Here is a 22203-nt window from a genome sequence, read left to right as displayed (position 1 = left end):
TAAGCTAAATACAGCTGAAGCAAGTCTAGAGGCTAGGTGCTGCATCGGGGTGTAAACACTGTGGCTTTTACATCTGCCTGCCCAAGGCATGTTGCTGACATGCTGTCTCTCAAGATAGCTACTTGTAGAAATAGGTATGACACGGAAGCTTACTATGATTACTCTTTAATGACATATGCATTTAACTTTGTGTCGTTCAGTTGCTGCTCCTCCATTTGCTATCTACTGTATTCTTTCTGGGTGATGAAAATAAGTAAAAGTCACTCCCTCAGCACACTTGGAGTTGTCACATTCAAATTGGCAGTGCTGATGGAGGTGAACTGCAGCTGCCTGCTTGACTTTGAGTACACTCATGTCATCAGTTCTCCTGTATTGTGTTTCAGCAGGCTGCTGCTGCTTCTGCTGAATGAAGGCCAGCTTACTTCTCACTACTGTATGCTGTTGAGGGATAAATCTATATGCTGGTTGTAAGGTCTTATTGGAGACAGATCAGGCGATACTTCTGACTTCTATATACTGCATAGAAGACATGAATAAAAAGAAAGCTTGAATATTTTGGCTGTTGTAAATCAATTTTCCAGGGCTTTGCTGTGGTGCTTTAGGAAAGGGAAGTTGAGGTCCCACGTGCAGACCTAGCATTAGAATGTCACTCGTGCAGAAATAAATTACAAGCAGGCATGCAACAATTTTAACATAGAAGTAGTTTTGTGTAGGATAAAGCTTTGGGTTGAACACTTGTTGTGCAGTGTCGTTTTGGAATCTGGAGTAAGTTGCCTAATATGAAGTTTGGCTTTATAAAATAAGTTAAATTGCAGTTTGTTTTTGTATTATGCTCTCCATATTAATACACTCAAACATTACAGGTTCCTAAAGGAATTTCTTCCTAAGTTGAAGGAAGCTTCTGTGGTGCTAAAAGGAAGCTTCGAGGACATATCTATTATAGAATGCTTGTTTCTGGTTTCCCAGGAGAGTCTATTGGTCTGCCTTCACCCCCTAGTCTGCCATCTAGTTGAAAGCTGTTTTCTGTTGGTTTTAAATAATACACAGAGATTAAAAGCAACTAACTATTGCATAGAAAGTAAAAGGTCAAAATCTGACAATTTCTACGAAGAAATTGTGTATTTTGGAAGCAGTTTCTAAATGTGGAAACTGAGCTTCATATGGGATACAAGTGTACTTTCTTTAGAGCCTTGATGGTGTCTCAGTCTGCCCTGAAGTTTGGGTGTGATGGTAGTAACTTCTTCTGTTACTTAGGGCAGCTAGCTTGCTCTTTATGATGTTAAGGAGGGAGAATATGTGATCAAAGTTTTGTTACTTTTCATTTATCCTAATGTTTTCCTGTTCATGCACTTGTAAAAACTGAATCATTTCTTTCCTGTGTACTGAAAACTTTGTTCTCTGTCAGATTTGGACTTGTATTTTTTTCTGCACAATTTGTTTCTGAAAGCATCTTATTTTTATGCTACTAATTATTTACAAAGGAACTTTGAGCCCTGCTAACACCTCCAAACATGAATGAGTTAGGTTTCAAGTGTCTTTTCTCGAGGTTAAGTTCGATGTGTAAAATTTCCTAATTTAATTGTTCAATCCATTGATGTCACTTTACTTTTTCCAGGTTATTACAATCCTCTTTTCCCTGCTGTATGGCTAGAAACACCACACAGTTCTTCAGATCTGGAAGCAATGTGTCTGTGTGCTTTTTTCCAGTTGCAGATTACTTTCACTCATTAGTTAATTGCACATCCTCTTTTACAGCTGTACTTGTTTGCCACTGGATCAGTTAATCAGATAATTACTTCTTACTTGCTTCTGAGTAAGTGGATGTGCTTGACAGATCCTGTAGGGAATTAGAAGCTTGTTCCGCAGTTACATTTTTTGCTATGGATTGCATGTTGAGAGAGGGGGAACATAACCAGTTTAGGATGAAGGAACAAGCAAAACAGCTTTTCATATAAGATGTGAGGAAAAGATGGCAGTGTTTTTCCTTGGCTACTGTCTGGTCTATACTTGGATGCAAGAATTTGTCTATAAAAATGGGAAGACTGTCAGGTTTAGGACTTAGCCAAGCCTAGTGCACGATATTGTATAGTTTTACTTTGCTTTAGATGCCATTCTTATTGACATCTGGATCAGCCCTCCCACCCCCCAGATTCTTTGTTGTCTTACTCTTTTTAATCTCTTAATTAAGAGATTAAGCCTTGGAACTATTCTTAACATCTTTCTTTTACTTTTGGAAAGCTGTTGATTCCTCTGGAAAAGACTTTTCTCACATCTCTTTTTTTTTATGCGGGAAAAATAAACTTAATGAAAAGGACTGTTTATTGGAATCAGGAAAAATAAATTGTAAGTGTGTACAACTTAATTGCTTGTCTAAATCTCAAGACTCAGGCTTATTTATCTTCTATTTAACATTGACTGAGTAGTGGTTTTATATAAATAAATTAAAAAACAAACAAACAAACACAAAAACAGGTATTTCCTGAATCTGAGGATTCTAGCCAATCTAGTGATAAAATGAAGTGCAATAAGATTCTGATAGACCTAGACAAGCATGAAACTTCGAAGCTTTCACTGTGTGATCTATAGTTTTCTAATCAGACAGCTAATTTGCCATGGGTTTCTGTAGAACTGAAACAGGCATTGACTACTCTTCATTCTAATTTAGTATGTTGGTGTTGAATGTCAAAAGAGGAAATATTAGAAGGAGAAATGTTTGTTCCTTACAGCTTTGTTTGTTAAAATTTCTTGTGGACAGATGCAGAATATGAAATCCTAGAATAAGAGTTGACTCCGTGTTCTGATTAATCTTAAAGTTGAGAGAGGTCATTTAGGTAGGCACACCTGTGTATAACTGTTAATAGCAGTCCTTCTTTTTTTGTAAACAGGAAACTATATGAGAAGATCACAGCAAGTACAAGTTTTCATTTTAGTTCAGGACAGATAGACCTTGCTGCTTTATGGATTTTCTGTACTAATGGAGGTATCTGGTGCAGTGATGGGTAATGAATAGGAAAGTGACATTTCTCGATTATAACTTACTAGATTGTTTTGGAACTTTTTTCAGTGTTCTGTGAAGGAGATGTATCTTTTTGTCTCTGCAGTAGAGCAAAAGTAATTTAGTCTACTATAAACAACTTCAGTATGTATATTTCTTCCATAAAAAGTATAATATTACTAAAGTTTTATTAAAAACAAGAACCAATTTCACTTTGATTTTAATAATATGATTGTAAAATACTTTCAGGAGAAGTGAAACTTGTTAATTTTTCCGTTTGTAAACTCAGTGATTTGTTGCTTCCAGAATTGCATGTTCTGTACTGTCAGTAATGAGGTGTCTAGTGTGTAGTAGCTATTTTAGATGTCTTTTGCTGTCTAGTCCAAACAGTGCACTTGCTTTGAATTGGTTTGTGAATGTAGTACTTCTAGGATGCAGTTAAGGACAATCTTGGATGATCTTGACTAACCTTTTGAGACGCTTAGAACAACCTGTGAACCTGATGGTTTCCCACTAAAGGAACAGTTAAGAACCTTTGCAATACGAAAGTGATCTGTAAATAGAGTTGAACTATCTTTTACCAAAGTTTAGAGTATTATGACAAGATGGAGTCTGAAGATCAACACCTGGAAAAACAGTTTGGTGCAAAAGCAGGGGAAGAAATGGGATATGAAACGATTGCTTTTTAAATTATCAGTGTGAAGCTCTAGGTTGTGGCAGCTGGACTGTGATGGCCAGAAATGTTTGGGGGATAAAAATCTATGGTTAGTATTTCTAGTATTTCTCTATTTACTTAAGAGCATTTATAGCTATGACAGGTTATATAGACTCCTGCCATTATATACTTGAGATTTTTGAATCAATTTAAACATTTTTCTTAGTGGGAATACCACTGCACATAATACAGAAGTCGTGGACTTTTGAAGGAGTTCATGTATTTTGCTGTTATATATCTACTATCTTTCAGTATTCTCTTTCACTCTTCCCATGTTTCTCACTTATTTGCTCCCCTTTTGTGGTTAGTTTGCATAAGCCTCTATGAAGATGAGGGTGGGTTCCTGGGAGTGGTTTTGATATGGTACCTTAAATTATTGCTACAGCACCTGCTGTAACATTGGTTAATGTGAATGTTGGTTTGTCTGCAGTTTTTTGGCTAACTCTCATGCTCATTGTAACTTGATTTTTTTTTCTACTGCTTGTCCGCAATGCCTTATTATTGCTTTTTGCTAAAATTAATCAACCTTTTTTCTCTCAGTTCATAACTGGACTCAAGAGGACACTCTTCAATGGCTGTCAGAATTTGTTGAACTGCCCCAGTATGAAAAGAATTTTAGGGAGAGCAATGTCAATGGAACAACACTTCCCAGGTGAATACTTCTTGTGAATTAGTTTCAAATGATTCACTGTTGGCTGCTGATTTAACTGTTATGTGCAAACAGCTGTATGAACCTGAAGACTAACTAGATGTGGTCAAATATAAGAAAAGAGAATTGCCATGGTGTTTCTAAAGGCTGACTTTTTCTGTTGAAGTAATTCTAGCTATACTTTCCTTCCTGTTGTTCCTTTATCGTAGTTCTATCTCTTTTTCTGTTGAAGTCTTTATCAATGACTACATAATTATCTGTATGTTAGCTCACTTTATTTTGGACAACTTTGATATTTACCCATGCAATACATTCAGAACTATCTGCGGAAACCATTTTCTTGAGCATATTTGCTACATTTGAGTATTGTGTATATTTTGAGTTGCCACAAGCTTATAGATAAATCATTGCTTTTAACTACACCAGATGGATTCATTTTATGAATATTCCTGAAAGGGTAGCACTATGATTTGATTGTTCTTCCTTAGCCACGTTGTTTTTCATAACAAAATTATCATATTGTATCTCTTAGTCTGACTGCATGACCATAATCCATATAACAAAAATTCTGTACAGTGTAGGTGCGTTTTCTTCAAGAAGAGATTTGAGTACAACTTGAAATATGTAATCTGTTGTTTTGTCATTAACAGGATAGCAGTAAATGAACATGCTTTCATGATCTCTCACCTGAAAATAATTGACCGGAGCCATAGACAGAAACTTCAGCTTAAAGCCTTGGATGTTGTTTTATTTGGACCTCTTACGCGTTAGTAATTTTACCTTAGCTTTTTATTGTATAAATTAAACAGCAAGGATGTCCAGTGACACTTGATACTGTAGATAGAATGTCTTATTGTGGGTATACTGATTGCTTGACATGCAGTATAAAACTGGACAATTGATTAAAATATTGTCAGAATAATGGATTAAAGGCCCACATACGTGTTAAAGACTACATAGAAATTATAGTGTATCTCCTAGACTGTAAGTTGGCTTTTGTGATGTCTTCTAAATATTTTTGACCATGCTTGCTAGACTCCTAGCTAATGTTAGGTTTACCTCCAGCGCAAGCTGGGATGCTGAGATAAGTGGGCATGATTCTTTAATCACAAAAAGAAAAAGTGGGAGATGGTGATTGTTCGTATCTGATGCCAGTGTCTTTTATACAGACTTAAGCTGAAGTGCACTCGAATGTAATATTGCAGTTCTGCATCTGACTCATTTTGGCTCATGCAGAATTTGTCTTTAGTGGTCTACATGCTTGCTTGTACAGTTATAGGTCAGTTTTGTTTCTATGCATATGGAGTGTCCCTTAATTAGTTAGACCTTAGAGCTTGATGATCAGTTAGAAGACTACTGTATCACGGATCGGGTCTGAGCTCACCTGACAGATCTGAGCTTGGGATTTGCAGGGAGGAAAACACTTGAGAGAGAGAGGAAAAGAACAGATCTGGTTAAGCCTTAAAATTGAAATGTTTGTTTTTAACCAAAGGAACAAAGCACTTAATAGTGATGCTGGCAGAGCGTGGAGTCTGTGCTGCATGAGATATATTGGAGTGATTTAACCAAGTGTTCTGTTTGGGAAACAAGCTGCTAGTTTTGTGGAAAGAGTTACCTTAAGTGTTTTTGTAAGCTTGTTTTATAAAAATTCAGGTAGCTATAGAAGAATTAAGTAATGTATGAGTATCTTGTATATAGTACTTTGACAATTGAGATTTTGCTTTTAAAAAGTGCTGCTATTATATTGTCTTATAAAAATCTCTTTTATTACAGTTACCCTTTTAACTCAGTACAGGATATTTCAGAGGGCACAGACTTGAAGGAGAATGTAGTCAAATATAACTTAAAGGTCTTAGGAACCTGATGAAGTATAATTGGAAAAGCTCTCACTTAAAAAAGATGTAGACTACACAATGTAAAAATACGACAAACATTCCTTGGTGTAATGTTTTAGCATAGACTAAGTAGATTTGTCTAGAACACAATTTCTTATGTGTATGGTAAATGAACAGCAGTTGTTGGAGGTAGCTTAAAGTATGGAGTAGGAATTATTCAATTATTCTGTTTAACATCAGGTTTAATCACAGCCTATGCTATGCAGGAAGGAAAAGAACACCACAGCAATTCATACACAAAAAAACAAGTAACTCATTAGTGTGACTTGTATATATGTGAAGTAATTAATGATCATGCTATTCTTTGTGCAGGTCCCCCTCACAACTGGATGAAGGATTTTGTATTAACAGTTTCTATAGTTATTGGTTTTGGAGGCTGCTGGTTTGCGTATACACAGAACAGAACCTCAAAAGAACACATCACAAAAATGATGAAGGACTTGGAAAGTTTGCAGACAGCAGAACAAAGTCTTCTTGACTTGCAGGAAAGGTATAAAAACAAAAAAAAAAAGTTAATATTGTCCTTGATTTCCTTTTGAGGTGAAGTGTAAATACAGACCATCTAAACTCAAAAAAACCAACCAACCAAACAAAAAACTTAAGCTTTCTTTGGATTTTGTTCTTTTTTTTTTTTTTCCCAAATAGAAACTGTAATCTCAGTACTGATTGGGATTTGTGTAAATATTGCTCCTGGGTGCTTGAAATTGTGATAGAAAGTTAAGATGCGAGTAGAGAATAGTGATTCAGTCTTTATCAACTAATTTAGAAGTAGGTATTGTTATTTTCGTATAATTAGTTAACTTTGAAATCTATATTTTCTGATGTACGTTAAAGTGAGAACACAGACGTATGTTTCATCTACTTTTAGCTTTTAAGATTGAATCAAACTCTGACTGATTGTATTGCTTATTTAGTGTTATGAAAGTTGTTAGGTTTCTTTTGGTATGTTTGTAACTCAATTTTCTATGGAAACTGATGCTTTGATCTTATTACCTTTCGTGAATGCTCAGCGAGAAGTTGACGTGTTTTGTCTGACACTATGAACATCTCATTGTGATGCTGCAGATTCATGCGGCTTGTTCAGTTTTTATTGTCACAGAATGGCTGAGGTGGGAAGGGATCCCTGGAGGCTGTTCAGTTCAACTCAGAGCAGGTTGCCCAGGACTACATCGAGGTGGCTTTGTGAAGATATCTGAGGAGGGAGACTCCACAGCCTTTTTGGGTGTCTTGTGCCAGTGCTTGCTCATCTGGTCAGCACAGGCATTCTTCCTGGTGTCCAGAGAGTCTTCTATTTCAATTTGTATCCATTCAATTTGTATTGTTGTGATGTTGAACACATTTTCTTCTCTGGAGGATGGTAACTTCTAACAAACATGCTGTGTGTTTTCTCATTTTTTTTTCTGTTCAATTGTGAAGGCTTGAGAAAGCACAGGAAGAGAATAGAAACGTAGCTGTGGAAAAACAAAATCTGGAGCGCAAAATGATGGATGAGATCAATGATGCCAAACGCGAAGCTCATCGCCTACGGGAGTTGAGGGAGGGAGCTGAATGTGAGCTCAGCAGGCTCAAATATGCAGAGGAGGAGCTGGTGCAGGTATCCACAAACTGTATTTTAATGCTGACTTAAATTTGGTTCTTGCTTTATTAGAACTTTAGGATTGTTTAAAAGAGTCTTTCTCCAATACTAGATTTGAATGGAGAAGTCTAAAAGTACTTAAAGCAAAAGTCTGTCAATTGTCATAGTTTCAGGTGTTTTATTATGTAGAACGTTATGCTCTTAGGAGCGTATGTAACTAGATTCATGGAACAGGATTACAGAAGTTTTACTGTCTTGTTATCCGATGGGAACTAGTGGCTTTGTCTTTTTCTTCTTAGTAGTAGCAGGTCAGATGCAAGTCATGGGCCAGCGTAGGAGGAGGTATAGTATTCAGAGCAGCTCTTGTATAGTTTCAGAAATGTTTGCTGTACTTCCTGAGACGGAGTGACACTTGCAAAAGATTTGTAAAGCCTGAGTATGTTGCTGTGGGATAAAAAGATGTTTATATTTCACTTTTTTTCTGCTGTCAGTTCTAATGATAATCTTTGATGCTTTCATTTCTTTTTGACTGTCAGGTGCGCATGGCTTTAAAAAAGGCTGAGAAGGAATTTGAGTTGAGAAGTAATTGGTCCGTTCCTGAAGCGTTGCAGAAGTGGCTTCAGTTAACGCATGAAGTTGAAGTACAATATTACAATATCAAAAGACAGCATGCTGAAATGCAATTAGCAATCGCCAAAGATGAGGTAATGACTTCACTGTTTTGTAAAGACCAATATTTTGCTAAATAAATTTAACATTAAATACAAATTACTCAGGTAGGCGTGTGGATATCTTTTCTGCTTTAAGCTGATTTATACTATTCATCCATCTTGCATATATATTGCTGTATGCATTAAGTATTTAATTTGTGCTTTTTAGGCAGAAAAGATAAAAAAGAAGAGAAGCACTGTGTTTGGAACATTACATGTTGCACACAGCTCTTCACTGGATGAGGTGGACCATAAAATCCTTGAAGCCAAGTAAGACTAATACCAGAATGTGTTTTTTTGTTCTTGTTTTTTTTTTTTCTTGGAGGGAAGTGAATTGTGAATTCCTGGAACAATTGAATTGGAGTTACGGAACTTAGTGTTTTTGCATTTTTATGTGAATAGATTAAAATACATTGATGTTGGGAATATTTCAACTGTCTTAATGGACCTTGAGGTATTCTAGAATGACTGCACAGGTGTTGCTTTGTCAGTAAAAATGTAATTTTTGATTATTTTCTTCAGGAAAGCACTGTCTGAGTTGACAACCTGCTTGCGGGAGCGTCTTTATCGGTGGCAACAGATTGAGAAGATTTGTGGTTTTCAAATAGCACACAATTCTGGGCTACCAAGTTTGACCTCTTCTCTCTACTCTGATCACAGCTGGGTAGTTATGCCCCGAGTTTCCATTCCTCCTTATCCAATTGCAGGAGGAGTTGATGACTTAGATGAAGATACTCCTCCAATAGTTTCACAGTTTCATGGTAAGTATTAAGTTCAGTAAAAAGAAAGGGGAAAAGCTTTGGAGGGATGGGATTTTAAAAGTCAAGCAAGGGGAGAGTGTTAAAAATAATAGAGTTGGAACAAAGTCAGAAGAAATAAAATTTGAGGTGACTTTTTCAGATGTCTTTCAGGGTGTGCATAAAATGAAAATGGAGTTTTACAGTAAAGCCTTTATTCCCTCTCACTGTTGGGGACTGGGAAGGAAGGGGGAATGCAGGATTCAAAGCCAGCTAAGGCTTTGAAAGTCTGCTTGTTGTACTTACATGTTTTGTCTAAGTTGCAATTTATAATCTATAATGTTGAATTTCTCTTAGTGCACCTGTTCTTTCTGATGACAGGGATGGCGTTTGGATAGGATCCCTTCAGTTACTGGGTAGATCTTACCCTTTGTTTGAGAGGCAGCGTGATATGTATCTACTCAAACATTCCTCAGTGCCTGAAAGTAATTCCTGTTGTTGTCCAAGGGAAGCTTTCAGGGAGAGTGTTTATGTTGAGATGAATTGAGTTGTTTGAGTGTGAAGCACAGAGGCCAAATGCTGGAGGGAGGAAGATCCAGCTTTGGTTAAACTATGATCAAAATATATACACTGGGGATTCAGACCACCCTGATATCTTGAGTCATTATGTCAACACAAGAGCCTTTTTCAGGGAAGTTATGATTAACTAGGCTCAAAAAGATGAGTTCCCATGTAGCTGTTCAAGAAGCATCAAGCTAAGAATTAAGTAGGGAGAAAACATTTGTCATATGTATATTTTTCTTCTAGGACTGGAATTCTCTGAATAGATAGAATTAGTGTTTTAAAGTTGCATAATGGGACTATTTGCCACTTAGCTGGTTTCAATCCATATGCTTTGGGCACGCTTTCCTTCTGATCTTACCAACCTTCTTGCATGTATACTACAGGCCTCTTTGAAAACCCTTGCAACACTATTTCTTCTGCAAGTTCTGATCACTTTCTAAAGAATACTGTCTCTATAATCTTTACCATGAGGATTTTGATTTAAACCTTATGAACAAATTCCTTGGATGACCAATGGATGCAATAATATTACAAAAAAACTTTAAATGTGCTTTCTGAGCTTTGGTAAGACACAAGTCTGCTTTCATGGAAGTGATTTTAAAGTTTGTACTCAGTGAAAAACAAACAACGAGGAAAAAAACCATAATAAAAGAAAACAATCTCAGAATTGGAAATGCTTTGCGAGCAGGGAAAGAAAATATGATGATGTTGCTGAAATCAGTTAAAGAGTAGTAAAATTACGTGATAGGTTGATAATGGTTAAAACTATTCCCTTCCTTTAGCCAAAAATGACAAATGTACACTAGGAAAGACAGAAGCAAAATGTCTGATAAAAAACAATGTGCAGAAAGGTCAATTACAAGCAGCGCTGTTTTAGTGTATGAACCTAAACTGAGCTTACTGGTTTGGGCTCATTACCTGGCCCAACGTCCTTTGATCTCTTCTTAAGATCTGTTTAATCAATCCTGAACTGAAGAACAGAAGGGGATTAGGAAAAATGTGATTGAGAATGGAATGACGTCATTATAAGAAAGGGATAGGGATAGGGACTTGCTGTTTTCTATTGGCTGATTAGGGTTCTGCTAGTTCCTCAGCATAGTGTGTTTCGTTTGTACTTGAAAACTCTAAATGTTGTCATAGCTTAATCCTTCATAATCCCGTGTATATGCACCTACGAGTAAACAAAATGCTTCTAATCCCTCTCAGCGATGGTTCAGTCCTCATTTTTACACCATCAAGTAGAGTGGTATCTGATTTACGTGGACACTCAGTACATGTTTCCTTAACAGATTCTGTAGTTTCACCTCAGTAAACTTCCAGGTTTCTGTTTCATAGAAATATCTTTGTAGTGACAAAACCTTATTTCTGAGCTGTCAACAGCTGCATTTCAGGTCAGTAGGGAATTCCTCAAAGTAAAATCAAAAGTTTGAGTTACATGACAACTGTTATGTTGGAACTTGAAAGCTGTTCTTTATCCCTCAGCTCAGTAGATCATGAACTCTGAGTACTGATGAAGGTGCAGCTGTTTGCTGTTTTGTGAAAGTTGTGACTTTCAGCACTGAAAACAGGAACTGAACCTTTTCTGAGATTCCAAGAAGGGAAACTCTAATCTAGTGGTTGCTAAACTGGCATATAAAAAAAAAAAAAGCATTTAGTTAGGGCTAGGCATCCTTGTTCATAAAAACAAGGCTTGGGCTACCAAAAACAAACAAAAAAATACCTGGATCTGTGGTGTACTGAATTAGATAAAGATCTTGAACACCAGGAACAGTCTCATCTAAGCAAAGTGATGCATTCTGTGGGACAGTTGGAAGAGGCATATGAGCCTGATAACAGCTTGCCTGCAAGTAGGTTTGTAGTTTCTTTACATAAAAGTATTGCTACTTAATCAACTTCCGAAAGAGAAATTGGGTGAGGAAGATAATAGTTTGTCCCTTTGTATTAGATTCTTGAATGGTCAATTCTTGTGTTGCTGTCTCCACCCATTAAAATTTTTTTCCTGAAATTCATAATTTGCATGGCAAAAGAAAATGTTATCAAAAATTCTTGAGCTTTAAATGAGGCTTAATTATATATTTACTATCTTTTAATTTAAATGGAATATGATAAATTAGTCTTCTGTGTCTAATGTTAATTCTCAACTAATGCAGTATAATTCAGTTGGCTGTTCGGCTAGATACACTTACTTGCAAAACTTTCATATACTCTTTAAGCTTCAAATCACTACACAAGTAAAACGCAGGATATTGCCTAACATACTAATTTTAGCACTGCTGTTCTTGTTTTATAAGGGTTTGGGAGTCTTGCTCTCAAGAGGGTAGTGAGCCAGTGGTGCACACAGACAGTAGTATTTGGCAGATGTGAAATTTCTGCAGTTAGATCTTGGTTAGCTGCTTCACCTAACTGTAGAATGTATAAGGCGATGTCAGTCTGTCTTCTCTAAACAGTTAAGCAATGTCCTCTAAATAGTTGGACTGTATCGAAGTTGCCTAAGAATCACTGTGGCTGAAGCAGACACCTATTATTTAGTCTTCAGAGTAGATAATTATTAACATCAATGTCACTTGGGGGATTTTGGTTTGCTTTTTCTTTGCCTCAGGGTCCATTGTAAAACCTCCAAGCACACTGGCAAGAAGCAGTAGCTTGTGTCGATCAAGACGCAATGTTGTGCCATCATCTCCACAGTCTCAGCATGCTTTGCACTCCCCTGACCCTGACATCCTTTCTGTGTCGAGCTGTCCAGCTCTTTATCGAACTGAAGAGGAGGAGGAAGCCATTTACTTCTCTGCTGATAAACAATGGTACGGAGACTAGCAAACAGCACTTGGAAATCTGATAGGATTATTTGAAACTATCAGTTTAGAGTTAGAGATTGAACAGAGTCAAAAATTAAAGTAATCTGTAGGATAATATAAATGATACAGTTCACAGGGAGCAGAGAGTATTCTTGTCTGGTATGAATATGTAAATAGCTAGTATGTCATATACAGTTAAGTAATGTTACAATCCAGGGTGCACTGAACTAACCCTGATTCTCCATTACAATATGTTACTGGCTTTTACATCTGAAACTAGGATCAAAAGCAATGTCAGCTACTGGGCGAAGAGAAGATGGATGGTAACACAATTCTTACAGCATGTTGAGCGTGTACCTACTCTTGTTACATGGCCTCATAGGAAAAGGTTAAATTCCTTTTGGAAGGAGCAAATGAGCTTGTTGAAAGGTAGGGACACTTGTCCTGAAGAAACTTCTTGTATATGATAGACTTAAATCTCCTCCTTTCATTTCATAACTTTTCTTGACTTCACGTGCCAGAAAGATAGTTTTTGTTCTTTTCAGTGAGATACAAATGACTGATTCGGGGCAGATCCTGCTACCCACAAAAACGATTTCAGAAGTTAACTAACTTAAGTTTAGGTAATAAAATGATATAATTCAAGTTGTAAGTTAAAATGTCTGACCTAATGTTTTTTTTTTTATTAATTAACTACTAGGGAAAAGTGGGTGGTGCTTTTAAACTAATGGTGTTAATTCTAAATTTATTTCCTTTAAATCCCACCATGCAATTAAAGTTTCATTGTTTTCTCCTCTGTTTGCTCTGACTCAGGGAAGTACAGGAAACAGGTTCGGAATGTGACTCGTTAAATTTGTCCATTGGAAGGAAGCAGTCTCCTCCGTCTAGTCTTGAGATGTACCAGACACTTTCTCCTCAGAAAGTATCCCGGGAAGAACTCTCACTCGAGGAATCATCTACAGGAGACTCTTCTTCTCTAACTGCAGACATATCTAGGGGGCTCTCCTGACTGTGTAGGCATGGCAGAGACTAAAAGCATGATTTTTAGCCCTGCAAGCAAAGTTTATAACGGCATTTTGGAGAAGTCTTGCAGCATGAACCAGCTTTCAAGTGGGATCCCAGTTGTAAAGCCTCGGCACACCTCATGCTCTTCTGCCAGCAGTGATAGTAAACCCAGCCAAGAAGCTTGTTCTGTTCCTAGGATAAGTAGCATCCCACAGGACCTGTACCAAAATGGTGAAAAAACAAAAAGCCATCAAAAATAAAAAGCCTCTTTAAGAAGAAGTGTAAGTGAGGTGGGCAGAAGTCTGTAGTAACATTGTAAAAACTTTTTTTAAATCTTTAGGAATGTAATTCCATTTGAGCATTCTGTTATCAAATGGGATGTTCTCTAGGTCAATTCTATTTAACTGACTCTCTTGTCAAAGATCGTGCCAGCTGTCAATGAGAAATCATTAAAAATTTCAGACAGTTTACATTCATTTCTGCCTATTTATTTCTTTTTTTGCCCCTTTTGTTTATTCATAAACCCTTTTTAAACCACTTTGGACTTAAAAGCTTTAATGAACTAGTAAGCCTTCCCGGGCTTGCCAAAGTTTATTGTTTACCGGAGCATCTTCCTATCTTTCCATAGAGCTAGGACGCTTATCTACTGGACTTCAAGAAAAATAAAAAGAAGTAGAATTAATTGAATTGCACTACTGTTTTACAGACTGGACGAGTCTCTCTGCAAGTAAAACTGAGGGACTTATATTTGACTGAGAAGACAAAACTTTTCACTTTTAGATTTTTGGGATTTTTAAGTAGAACCTAGGATTTCTAATTGACTTGATTTCTGGAAATGGAAATGCCGCGCTTTTACTATGGGAAGCTTTGTTAATGCATTTATTATTAGATTGGTTCAGGTCCTGCTGTAAAAAAAAAAAAAAAAAAATAAAAAAGTTTTTCCCAGGACTGTCACTGTGATTTTACTTCACTGCAGGCTGTATGATAAATTTGTATAGATGTGTGTAATTTAACAAGAGAGGAAGCTCTTGATTCCTTATGCAAGTGATCAATATGAAACTTGACTGGGGACTGAAAATATTCACCCTCTTAAAACAAGGAGGGGATTAGTAGCTTTTGTTTACAGACTGATGGACAATGGACATCTGGTTTGTGAAAGTTTGTACTGTGGCAAAGACAATAAATTGGAAACATTATTGTGCTTTGGGAATGTTCCAATTTTAGCTGATGCTTGTTTCAGACATATTTCAGAGTTCTGTTTATTCAAAGCTCTTGTAGGCTACATTGCTTATGCTTACTGCTGTGTATAAGTTATTGTTATATTTTTTTGGATTAGCTATTAATGTCTTAATGTCTTCCTTTTGTAAGATTTCATACACTTTATTTTTGTATAGTTTGAAGATCTAGCTGTTCAGACATCTCTTAAGTAAATGGTATAATTTTATAATGCATACTGTTATACTAACTCAATTTTAGATATAAAGGTGAGACTCTGTGCTTCAGAAAGTTTTTGTTGAGCTTTTATACGGAGAGATGAAAATACTATGAGGTAGCATGGAAGCCTGTTTAGGGCAACAGTAGCTAATTGTTTGAAAACTTTTATTTAAACAGTAGGCGACAACAAATGTACTGCTTGAGTAACAGTGCCTTTTATTCAGTTTGTCTGAAAATGTTAATACTGAGCAGGAATTTATTTTGAGGTACATTCCAAAGAAATATTTCTTGCTCTAGTGAACACAAGCAATTTATCCAGCGATCACTGAATTGTTTCAGCTCTTCCATAGGGGTATGCTAGTTGCCTCAGTAACGGGTGCCACTGCCAGCAAGCAGCCTGTGATTAGGGGCTCATTCCTCGCCAAATGTTCATGCTGTACTGTATGAAAGAATTAATTCACTGACTGCCTAAATTTTTTTTTGCTAGGAAGGAGCTTTTAACAAAACCTGTAGCTAATTGAAATTGACTGATATGTGCTTCTTTTCTGTAATTTTCTATTTAGGTTCCATTGTACATAAATGTTAGTTCTGTCCTTAGTAAGTAGCAGTGATGTTAACAGAAGCGCTTACAGTGGGTAGTGGAATGGTTAGATGAGGAACAGGAGATGGGATGGAGGTATTTGAGTACCTTAAAAGTTCTGTAACACTGATTAATTCTTTAAGAGAACAAAGAATCCAGAGTTTTGCTGTTTGTCAAGGAATGATTGAACATCATCTATACGAAAAAGCTTAGGGGAAATATTTGTAAAGTTTGGAGAAAAAGAAACCTGATGGAATAGAAAATAATGAAATTAGTGTTCTCTGAATCATCATTGAACAGTTATAACTGCAAAAATAGTCATCACAAAGTAGCAGTGATGTCCTTGAACTAAACTTGCTTGCTCTGTTCTTATTAGACTGTACTAATGCACCTATGTAAAAAGACTTTTGCCAGAGTGAACCACCTCAATGATGAGTCTTCAGTCTGTTGTTAAAAGCCTTATGAAGTACTTGAAAAATGTAAAAAGGGAAAATACATAAAATTAAGGAACTTATTTTGCCTCCAAAACAACATAAAGAAAAATACTACCAGAAAACGTTCAATTTTTGTCTACACTTGAGAAGGCTATAGCAATAATTGAGTTTTAATTAAGATTTGAGGCTGGATGGTAGATATTGCAATGTGAAGTTTGAGGAATTGTCTCTACCATTACCAAAGAAGATGAAGCAGCTTTTTGATACTGGAGTGTGAATATTTACAGATGGAAAAAACAGTCTGGTACTGGGGGGGGAGGACAGTGCTTCCTAATCACACAGCAGTTGGGGTTGGAATGAACCTCTGAGATTATTTAGTCCAACTTCTTGCTAAAGCAGTTTACCTAGAGAACTTTTGTGAAAGTCATGCAAGCTCAAATACTGAAAAGCCAAATTAAATTTGCTTTAGTATGTGTAACTGAAAAGTAAAACAGCAAGTGGTAGATTCTTAATTGATTGTGACTTTTTAAAAAGTATTATCTTTCTTAAAATACACAATTTTACCAGCTTCTGGAAGAAAAATGTTATAGTAATCTAAAAACAAGATTGTCATAGTGATAGGTTTTGGAGCACAGACTGCTTTCAACACTCAGTTTATCACTAGCTGTCCTGTAACTCTATAGTTGCTACTCAATAAATATAATAACTAAAAGCTTAATTTAATATGATCAGAAGCGGTAAGTATCGCATGTTGGAGCATAAACTGTAGTTGATTTAAATTCACAGAGCTTTCTCCGTTATTTAGTTGAGCCCTTACAGTCTAATTTGTCCATAATCTAAATGACTTGTGTTCCTGCTGTTATGACTACTGTAGAATTGTTTTTCTTGAAACCTTTCGTGTCTTTTTTTTTTTTGCTCTACTAAAAAAAAAAACCACAAAGTAAAATTGTGAGGCATCTGATGAGGTACAGAAAGGAAGGAAGGATGTTGAGATCGTAGACACTAGAGCAGATCATCATTGGTAAACATCAAATCCAGCTTCAGCACTTAAGTACCTGACGTGTCAACATCTCAGAAGTGAGGAGATTATATACTTTAAAAGGTCCTCCAAGTTTTACCTCCGTTTGCTTAATGCAATTTGAATAAGCTGGCAGTGACTGAGTCCAATCAGCAATCCAACCTCTAGGGTTGCTGTAAGACATTTGAGACAATCTAGTATCATCATTCTTCAGCAGCAGAAAACTTCCTGAGCTCTAAACTCTGCATGATTGTGATCAGAGGTTTTTTGTTTGTTTGTTTATTTTCTGTTGAAACTCTTGTAGCTAAAATCATATTCTATTTTAAGTTTACCTTCTTCTGTAGGTGAGGATCTTTGCTTTCTTAATCATTTTATTAAAGTGTGCTTTGTCTGGATACGGGCCCCTTTGTAGATGCTGTCTAGCCTCTTCAGGGAGAATCATGTGTCTGTCACCTGTCAAAGAAAGAAATGTCTATTTGTTTTCATATCAAGAAATATACTGATAAGTAAACAAAATGAAAAAACCTAAACACCAACTTTCCAAAGTTTCTTCCTGAAGATTTGGATTTTTCTCTCTCCTTATAGCACAAAAAATTTAGTAAAGTTATTTCTGGTTGCCATGCGGAATGCTTTATGACCAGATTATGATGAATTTATTTGAGATTAAAGCTGTTAATTTTTTTCTTGGTGAATGGTGGAATTTAAAATTGCGTATGCACAGTTCCAGACACATACAGTATACTTTTATTTCCCTACTTAGCTGACACCTACTTAGTAAATTATTGTGTACTTTCTGATGGACAACTGATTAAAGCAGAAAATTTTCCATCAAATTCTCCTTATCTGAAAGTCTATCCATCCTTATCTGAAAGCCTAGGAATCCAAGAAGACTTGACTTGTTTATTTGTGATGCATATGGATGTGTGCTAGAGTTGGACATTAGTTTCATGACTAACTGCATAAAATTCATTAGAAATGGAAGCCTAAAGTATTCTGCTCTTTTGCCTCTAAATATCTGAGAATATTGGAGCAACTCCAATCAGCATTTCTCATACCACCAGCTTTTACAGTGACAGGATAGTTTCATTCCACTTCCAAGATAGACTGCTAAAGGATTGCTATCTTAATTTTATGATGTATTCAAAAAAGGCTTTTATTTTTCATTTACTTAGAAACGGGAGAAGAAGCAAATAAACCCAAGTGTTTAACTGAAATTTTTGTTTGAAGCCAAATAGTGGAATTCTTGAACCTCTTTACCATTCGCTTATCTCCTTGTGCAATATGTTAAGGATGATGAACATAGTTTTCTAATATGTTCTAGTTTGCACTGACTAAAGTGATTTGTGATTGGAACACAGCTTGCTCCCAGTTGCTCAAGGCATTTTAATCCTGGATATTGCATCTTCATTGAATAATAGTTGTTTGGGAAGGCTGTTTGATTTCATGTGTTTGTAAACTTGTCTGCTTTTGTCTTTTAAACACAGATTTGGGTATAGTCAATAACAAAAGGATTTTGCTTGTAGAGGGTCGTAGCTTGACATCATGTAAATGTTTAGATAACAGTGCTTTTGAGGTTGCAGTAGTTCAACATTTTTATGTTGTGTATCATGCACATTTTTAGTAGATAGCTTTCCCTTCCAACCCACTTGATGTGGTACTGATCTGAAACTCCACCAGTCCTCTCTTGCATAAACAGAAGGCACTGATTCATGCTAATTGTAACGACTTCAAACTAATGATTATTCTCCATTGCTCTTGCATCTGATTGTTATCTAAGCAAGATGGTAGTACTTATCAATCCACTGTCTTTTAAAAGTAAAAATATTTGATCAATTTTTGATCTGTAACTGAGAGTTTCATGCTTAACAAATTTAGAATACATTCCACATGTTTAATGTGTCTCTGGAATTCTCTTAAATGGAAATTGGTTGATCTCAAGTGTTACAGGGAAATCCTTATCGCATACAATGAAAACGAATGCAACGGTGTGTATCATCTACTCCTATATCTGAAGGCTAAAAGATATTCACAGCTTTTGGTGCTGGAGATGATATGTTCAGATCAGTAACTTTATCCAAGAAATTAACCTTTGTTTGCAAAGCAAACTCTTCAGGGCATTGCCTTGATCTTTCTATTCCATTTTCAAACCAGCTTTAAATTTGGTGGCTACAGCACTAACTTAAGTGATTGCCAGACCTCAGAGCAGTTCTGGATAATGATTTCAGTAGTCTTAAAGGTGACTTTTTAAAATGATGTTGACATCTGAATTAACTCTCCTTTACATTCCTTTTACTTCTGCTCAGTTTTTTGTGATCCTTCTACTGTTAGTAAGAAGAAGTATACAGGTAATGGTAGTTGATTGTTTGTGTTTAGAATACAGCTCTTTTTTTTTACTCAGTCATTGAGAATTACTAATTTTTTTAAAGACTAGATCATGGCTGGATATGGCTGTATAAACATTGCTGTACTTCAGTTGAGCAAAGTATGTCATTGAGTGGTGCAATTTATTTCAGTGGTAAAGTTATCTGCCTTAATTGTCCTTCATTTTTTTTTTTATTTGTATCTTAACTTGATGCTGCCCAATTATTTTCAGACTTGAAGTAATTTAAAGTTAAGGTCAGTATATCTAGTCTTATACAGGTCAGTCTTCAGTTGTCAGCCATCAGCCCATTCTTACTGGAGTTAATTAAAATTAGTGTTCTGCAGAAACATCCATCTTGAGTATTTGTACTAGCTTATTTGTTGGTAGAACAGATTTCTGGAGGTCTATGGGTGATAGGCAGAGAACTGAAGGGAACCAGGTAACCTGTGTTCTTTTATCAGCTTTGAAATCCATCTCCCAGTAGGATTGAGTCTCCCCAGGGGAATGTAGATGTTACTGCTTGGAACTTTGTAGTTAGTTGTATTTGGCTATCTAATTCTAATATCTGCATGTGCGCCGTGCTTGCTTGCTTTTCAATATCTGACAAGAGCTGTGGGAGTTCTTAAAGGTTTGTTTAAAAAGAATTAAAACAGCAACAACCAGAAAAAAAAGAGACTGGCAAGATAATTCTGCCAAGTTGTGGATTGACTTGAACCAACATCCCAGCTTTTGATCTGAAAGGCTTGTTTTGTGAAATGAATTGCATAGCATGTGTGTTTTCACACTGCTCTCCTGCAAGCAACAAAAAAATTAAATCGCCCTGTATGTTAGCAAGGCTGTTTGGGAAGTGTCTTGCCCTGTTCTTATTTTCAGTTTAAAAAGATTTAGTAGTAAGTGTTCAGCATATTAATGCCTGACTGAAAAGATTAGCAGAATTTGAATGACTTGCATTGTTTTGTTTAATTACAGCTTTATAAAAATGTATATATTTGCATAAAGCCTGTCTTTGGTTCTAGGTTGTTTTCCAATGACATAATAAGAAGAGGACCAAGACAAATAAATGTGTACACAGTTTAAATCTTATTCAAAAGGCTTTACTGTTCTGGGAAGATATGTTGTCCTCCATGCAGATTCTGCTCTTCCTCTATTTACTTCTGTTTGTTTTTGTTAATTGAACTGAAGTAAGAATCAAAGCCCTGGGACTGACTAGTTTCTGTCTCTCTAATATATACACGCTATACTTACTTTGGACTTCATCTACTGCATGTTGTTAAGGCTGTACACAAATGCAGTTGGAGTATTTCTTTGGTGTTGTACAGCATGATGCATTTCATTCCCCTTTCTAGTTTACCTCCCAATAGCTATATATTGCTTTATAACTGGAAAAAAAAAAAAACAAAAAACCCACAACCCAACACCTGAGTTTTTGGGAACTTAGTCTTTGTTTGCATATTTTTTTCTGTGAGTCTTATGAGAAATGTCCTGCTTGGAGAGTCTCAGACAGTATTTTCTTGTGTTTATTCATGTTGTTTTTCTTTATTTTATAAGTGGATATTGATTTCTGATGTGTTGTTACATTTAATGTTGAATAAATCTTACTTCCATTTTGAAAAGTGAAAATGTGTAAGTGAAAATGTTATGTAGTGTTAATTCATTTTAGACTTTCCCAGAGTGTATAAACTTATTTAAAAAAAACAAACAACCAACAACAACAACAAAACCTGAGTTAACTTTTCTTTGTTATGCATAGAAATCTGGCCAGTATTTCTTTGCTTATTATGTGTCATTTACCTTGACAGCCATTGTACTGGGAAGGGAAAGGTGGAGTTGGTTCTGTTTGGCAGCTTGTGTGCTACAGTTGGCTTTGGAAATCCTGGGGCTTATGGCTTGTGCTTGAAAGAGCCTTTGAGTTTCTAAGTTGCTTCGTATGTTGAATTCTGGATTTTTTTCCTTTTAATTTTATTCTTAAGGTGAAAAGCCTTTCCAAATAACTGTCATAATGATACATAGCCTTGTAATTTTGATTGCATGGAATTGATTGAGAATCCTTTGTCAATATTCCCACCCCCCCTTAAGAAAAAAAAAACAAAAAAACACAACCCCACCACAGCAAAAGAAAAACTGTTTAAGATTTAAATTGCTAACATCTCACAACTCTGAGAAGAAGCACTGGCTGTGCATCAACAAGAGTTATTTTTTCAAAAGTTTTCTTGCAACTGATGCTTCAGACTGACAGCTTTCATCTACAGTCTCATCTATCTGCAGGTGACAAAACTGCAGTGAAATAAGCAAGTGAATGACAATACAGGTGAGGAATGTGAAATCAGTGTGAATGGTTTTCAGACAACTTAAGGCATGAAAAGAATAGTTTATCCTGGAGAGAAACAGGATTAATGATAATTGAAACCATTTATAAATTGACCACACATAAATTTTCAGTTGCAGTGCAATATAGCCTACCTCAGGAACAATTTGGGGTGTGTGTGTGTGTGTCTTAAGATGGTCACTGGCTTCGATTCAGTTTGTCCCTAGTATCCTGGATCAAACCCTTCAGACTGTATATGCAAATGGAAGAAGTGTGTAGGCTGACCCAGCCAGATCAGCTCTGCTTCAGAAATTTATTTCTATTGGAGATCTACTATTCATTTCTCTGGCATATTGCGACTGAGCTAATTACAGCATAGGTTGTGAGAAACGTCTCATTTTACTGTAAAACTTGGCACCCAGGCAAGTG

At 36.1% G+C, this 22203-nt stretch overlaps 1 protein-coding gene across 1 annotated transcript in view; it reads left to right on the top strand.

Annotated features, from left to right (window-relative positions):
* STIM2 (stromal interaction molecule 2) overlaps window positions 1–20872 on the top strand; it is a 33237-nt gene extending 12365 nt beyond the window's left edge. The window contains 11 exon segments of the mRNA XM_010710317.3: window positions 4251–4362; window positions 5010–5125; window positions 6567–6744; window positions 7671–7848; window positions 8367–8534; window positions 8710–8810; window positions 9063–9301; window positions 12441–12642; window positions 13450–13630; window positions 13632–13878; window positions 13881–20872. Of these exon segments, the coding sequence (XP_010708619.2) occupies window positions 4251–4362; window positions 5010–5125; window positions 6567–6744; window positions 7671–7848; window positions 8367–8534; window positions 8710–8810; window positions 9063–9301; window positions 12441–12642; window positions 13450–13630; window positions 13632–13878; window positions 13881–13930 (1772 nt within the window). The 3' untranslated portion in view covers window positions 13931–20872.
* Window positions 20873–22203: the final 1331 nt, after the last annotated feature.

Source organism: Meleagris gallopavo, chromosome 4 (assembly GCF_000146605.3).
Source record: "Meleagris gallopavo isolate NT-WF06-2002-E0010 breed Aviagen turkey brand Nicholas breeding stock chromosome 4, Turkey_5.1, whole genome shotgun sequence".
In the NCBI taxonomy this organism is placed as follows: domain Eukaryota; kingdom Metazoa; phylum Chordata; class Aves; order Galliformes; family Phasianidae; genus Meleagris; species Meleagris gallopavo.
This window is presented reverse-complemented; position numbering and strand designations above follow the sequence as displayed.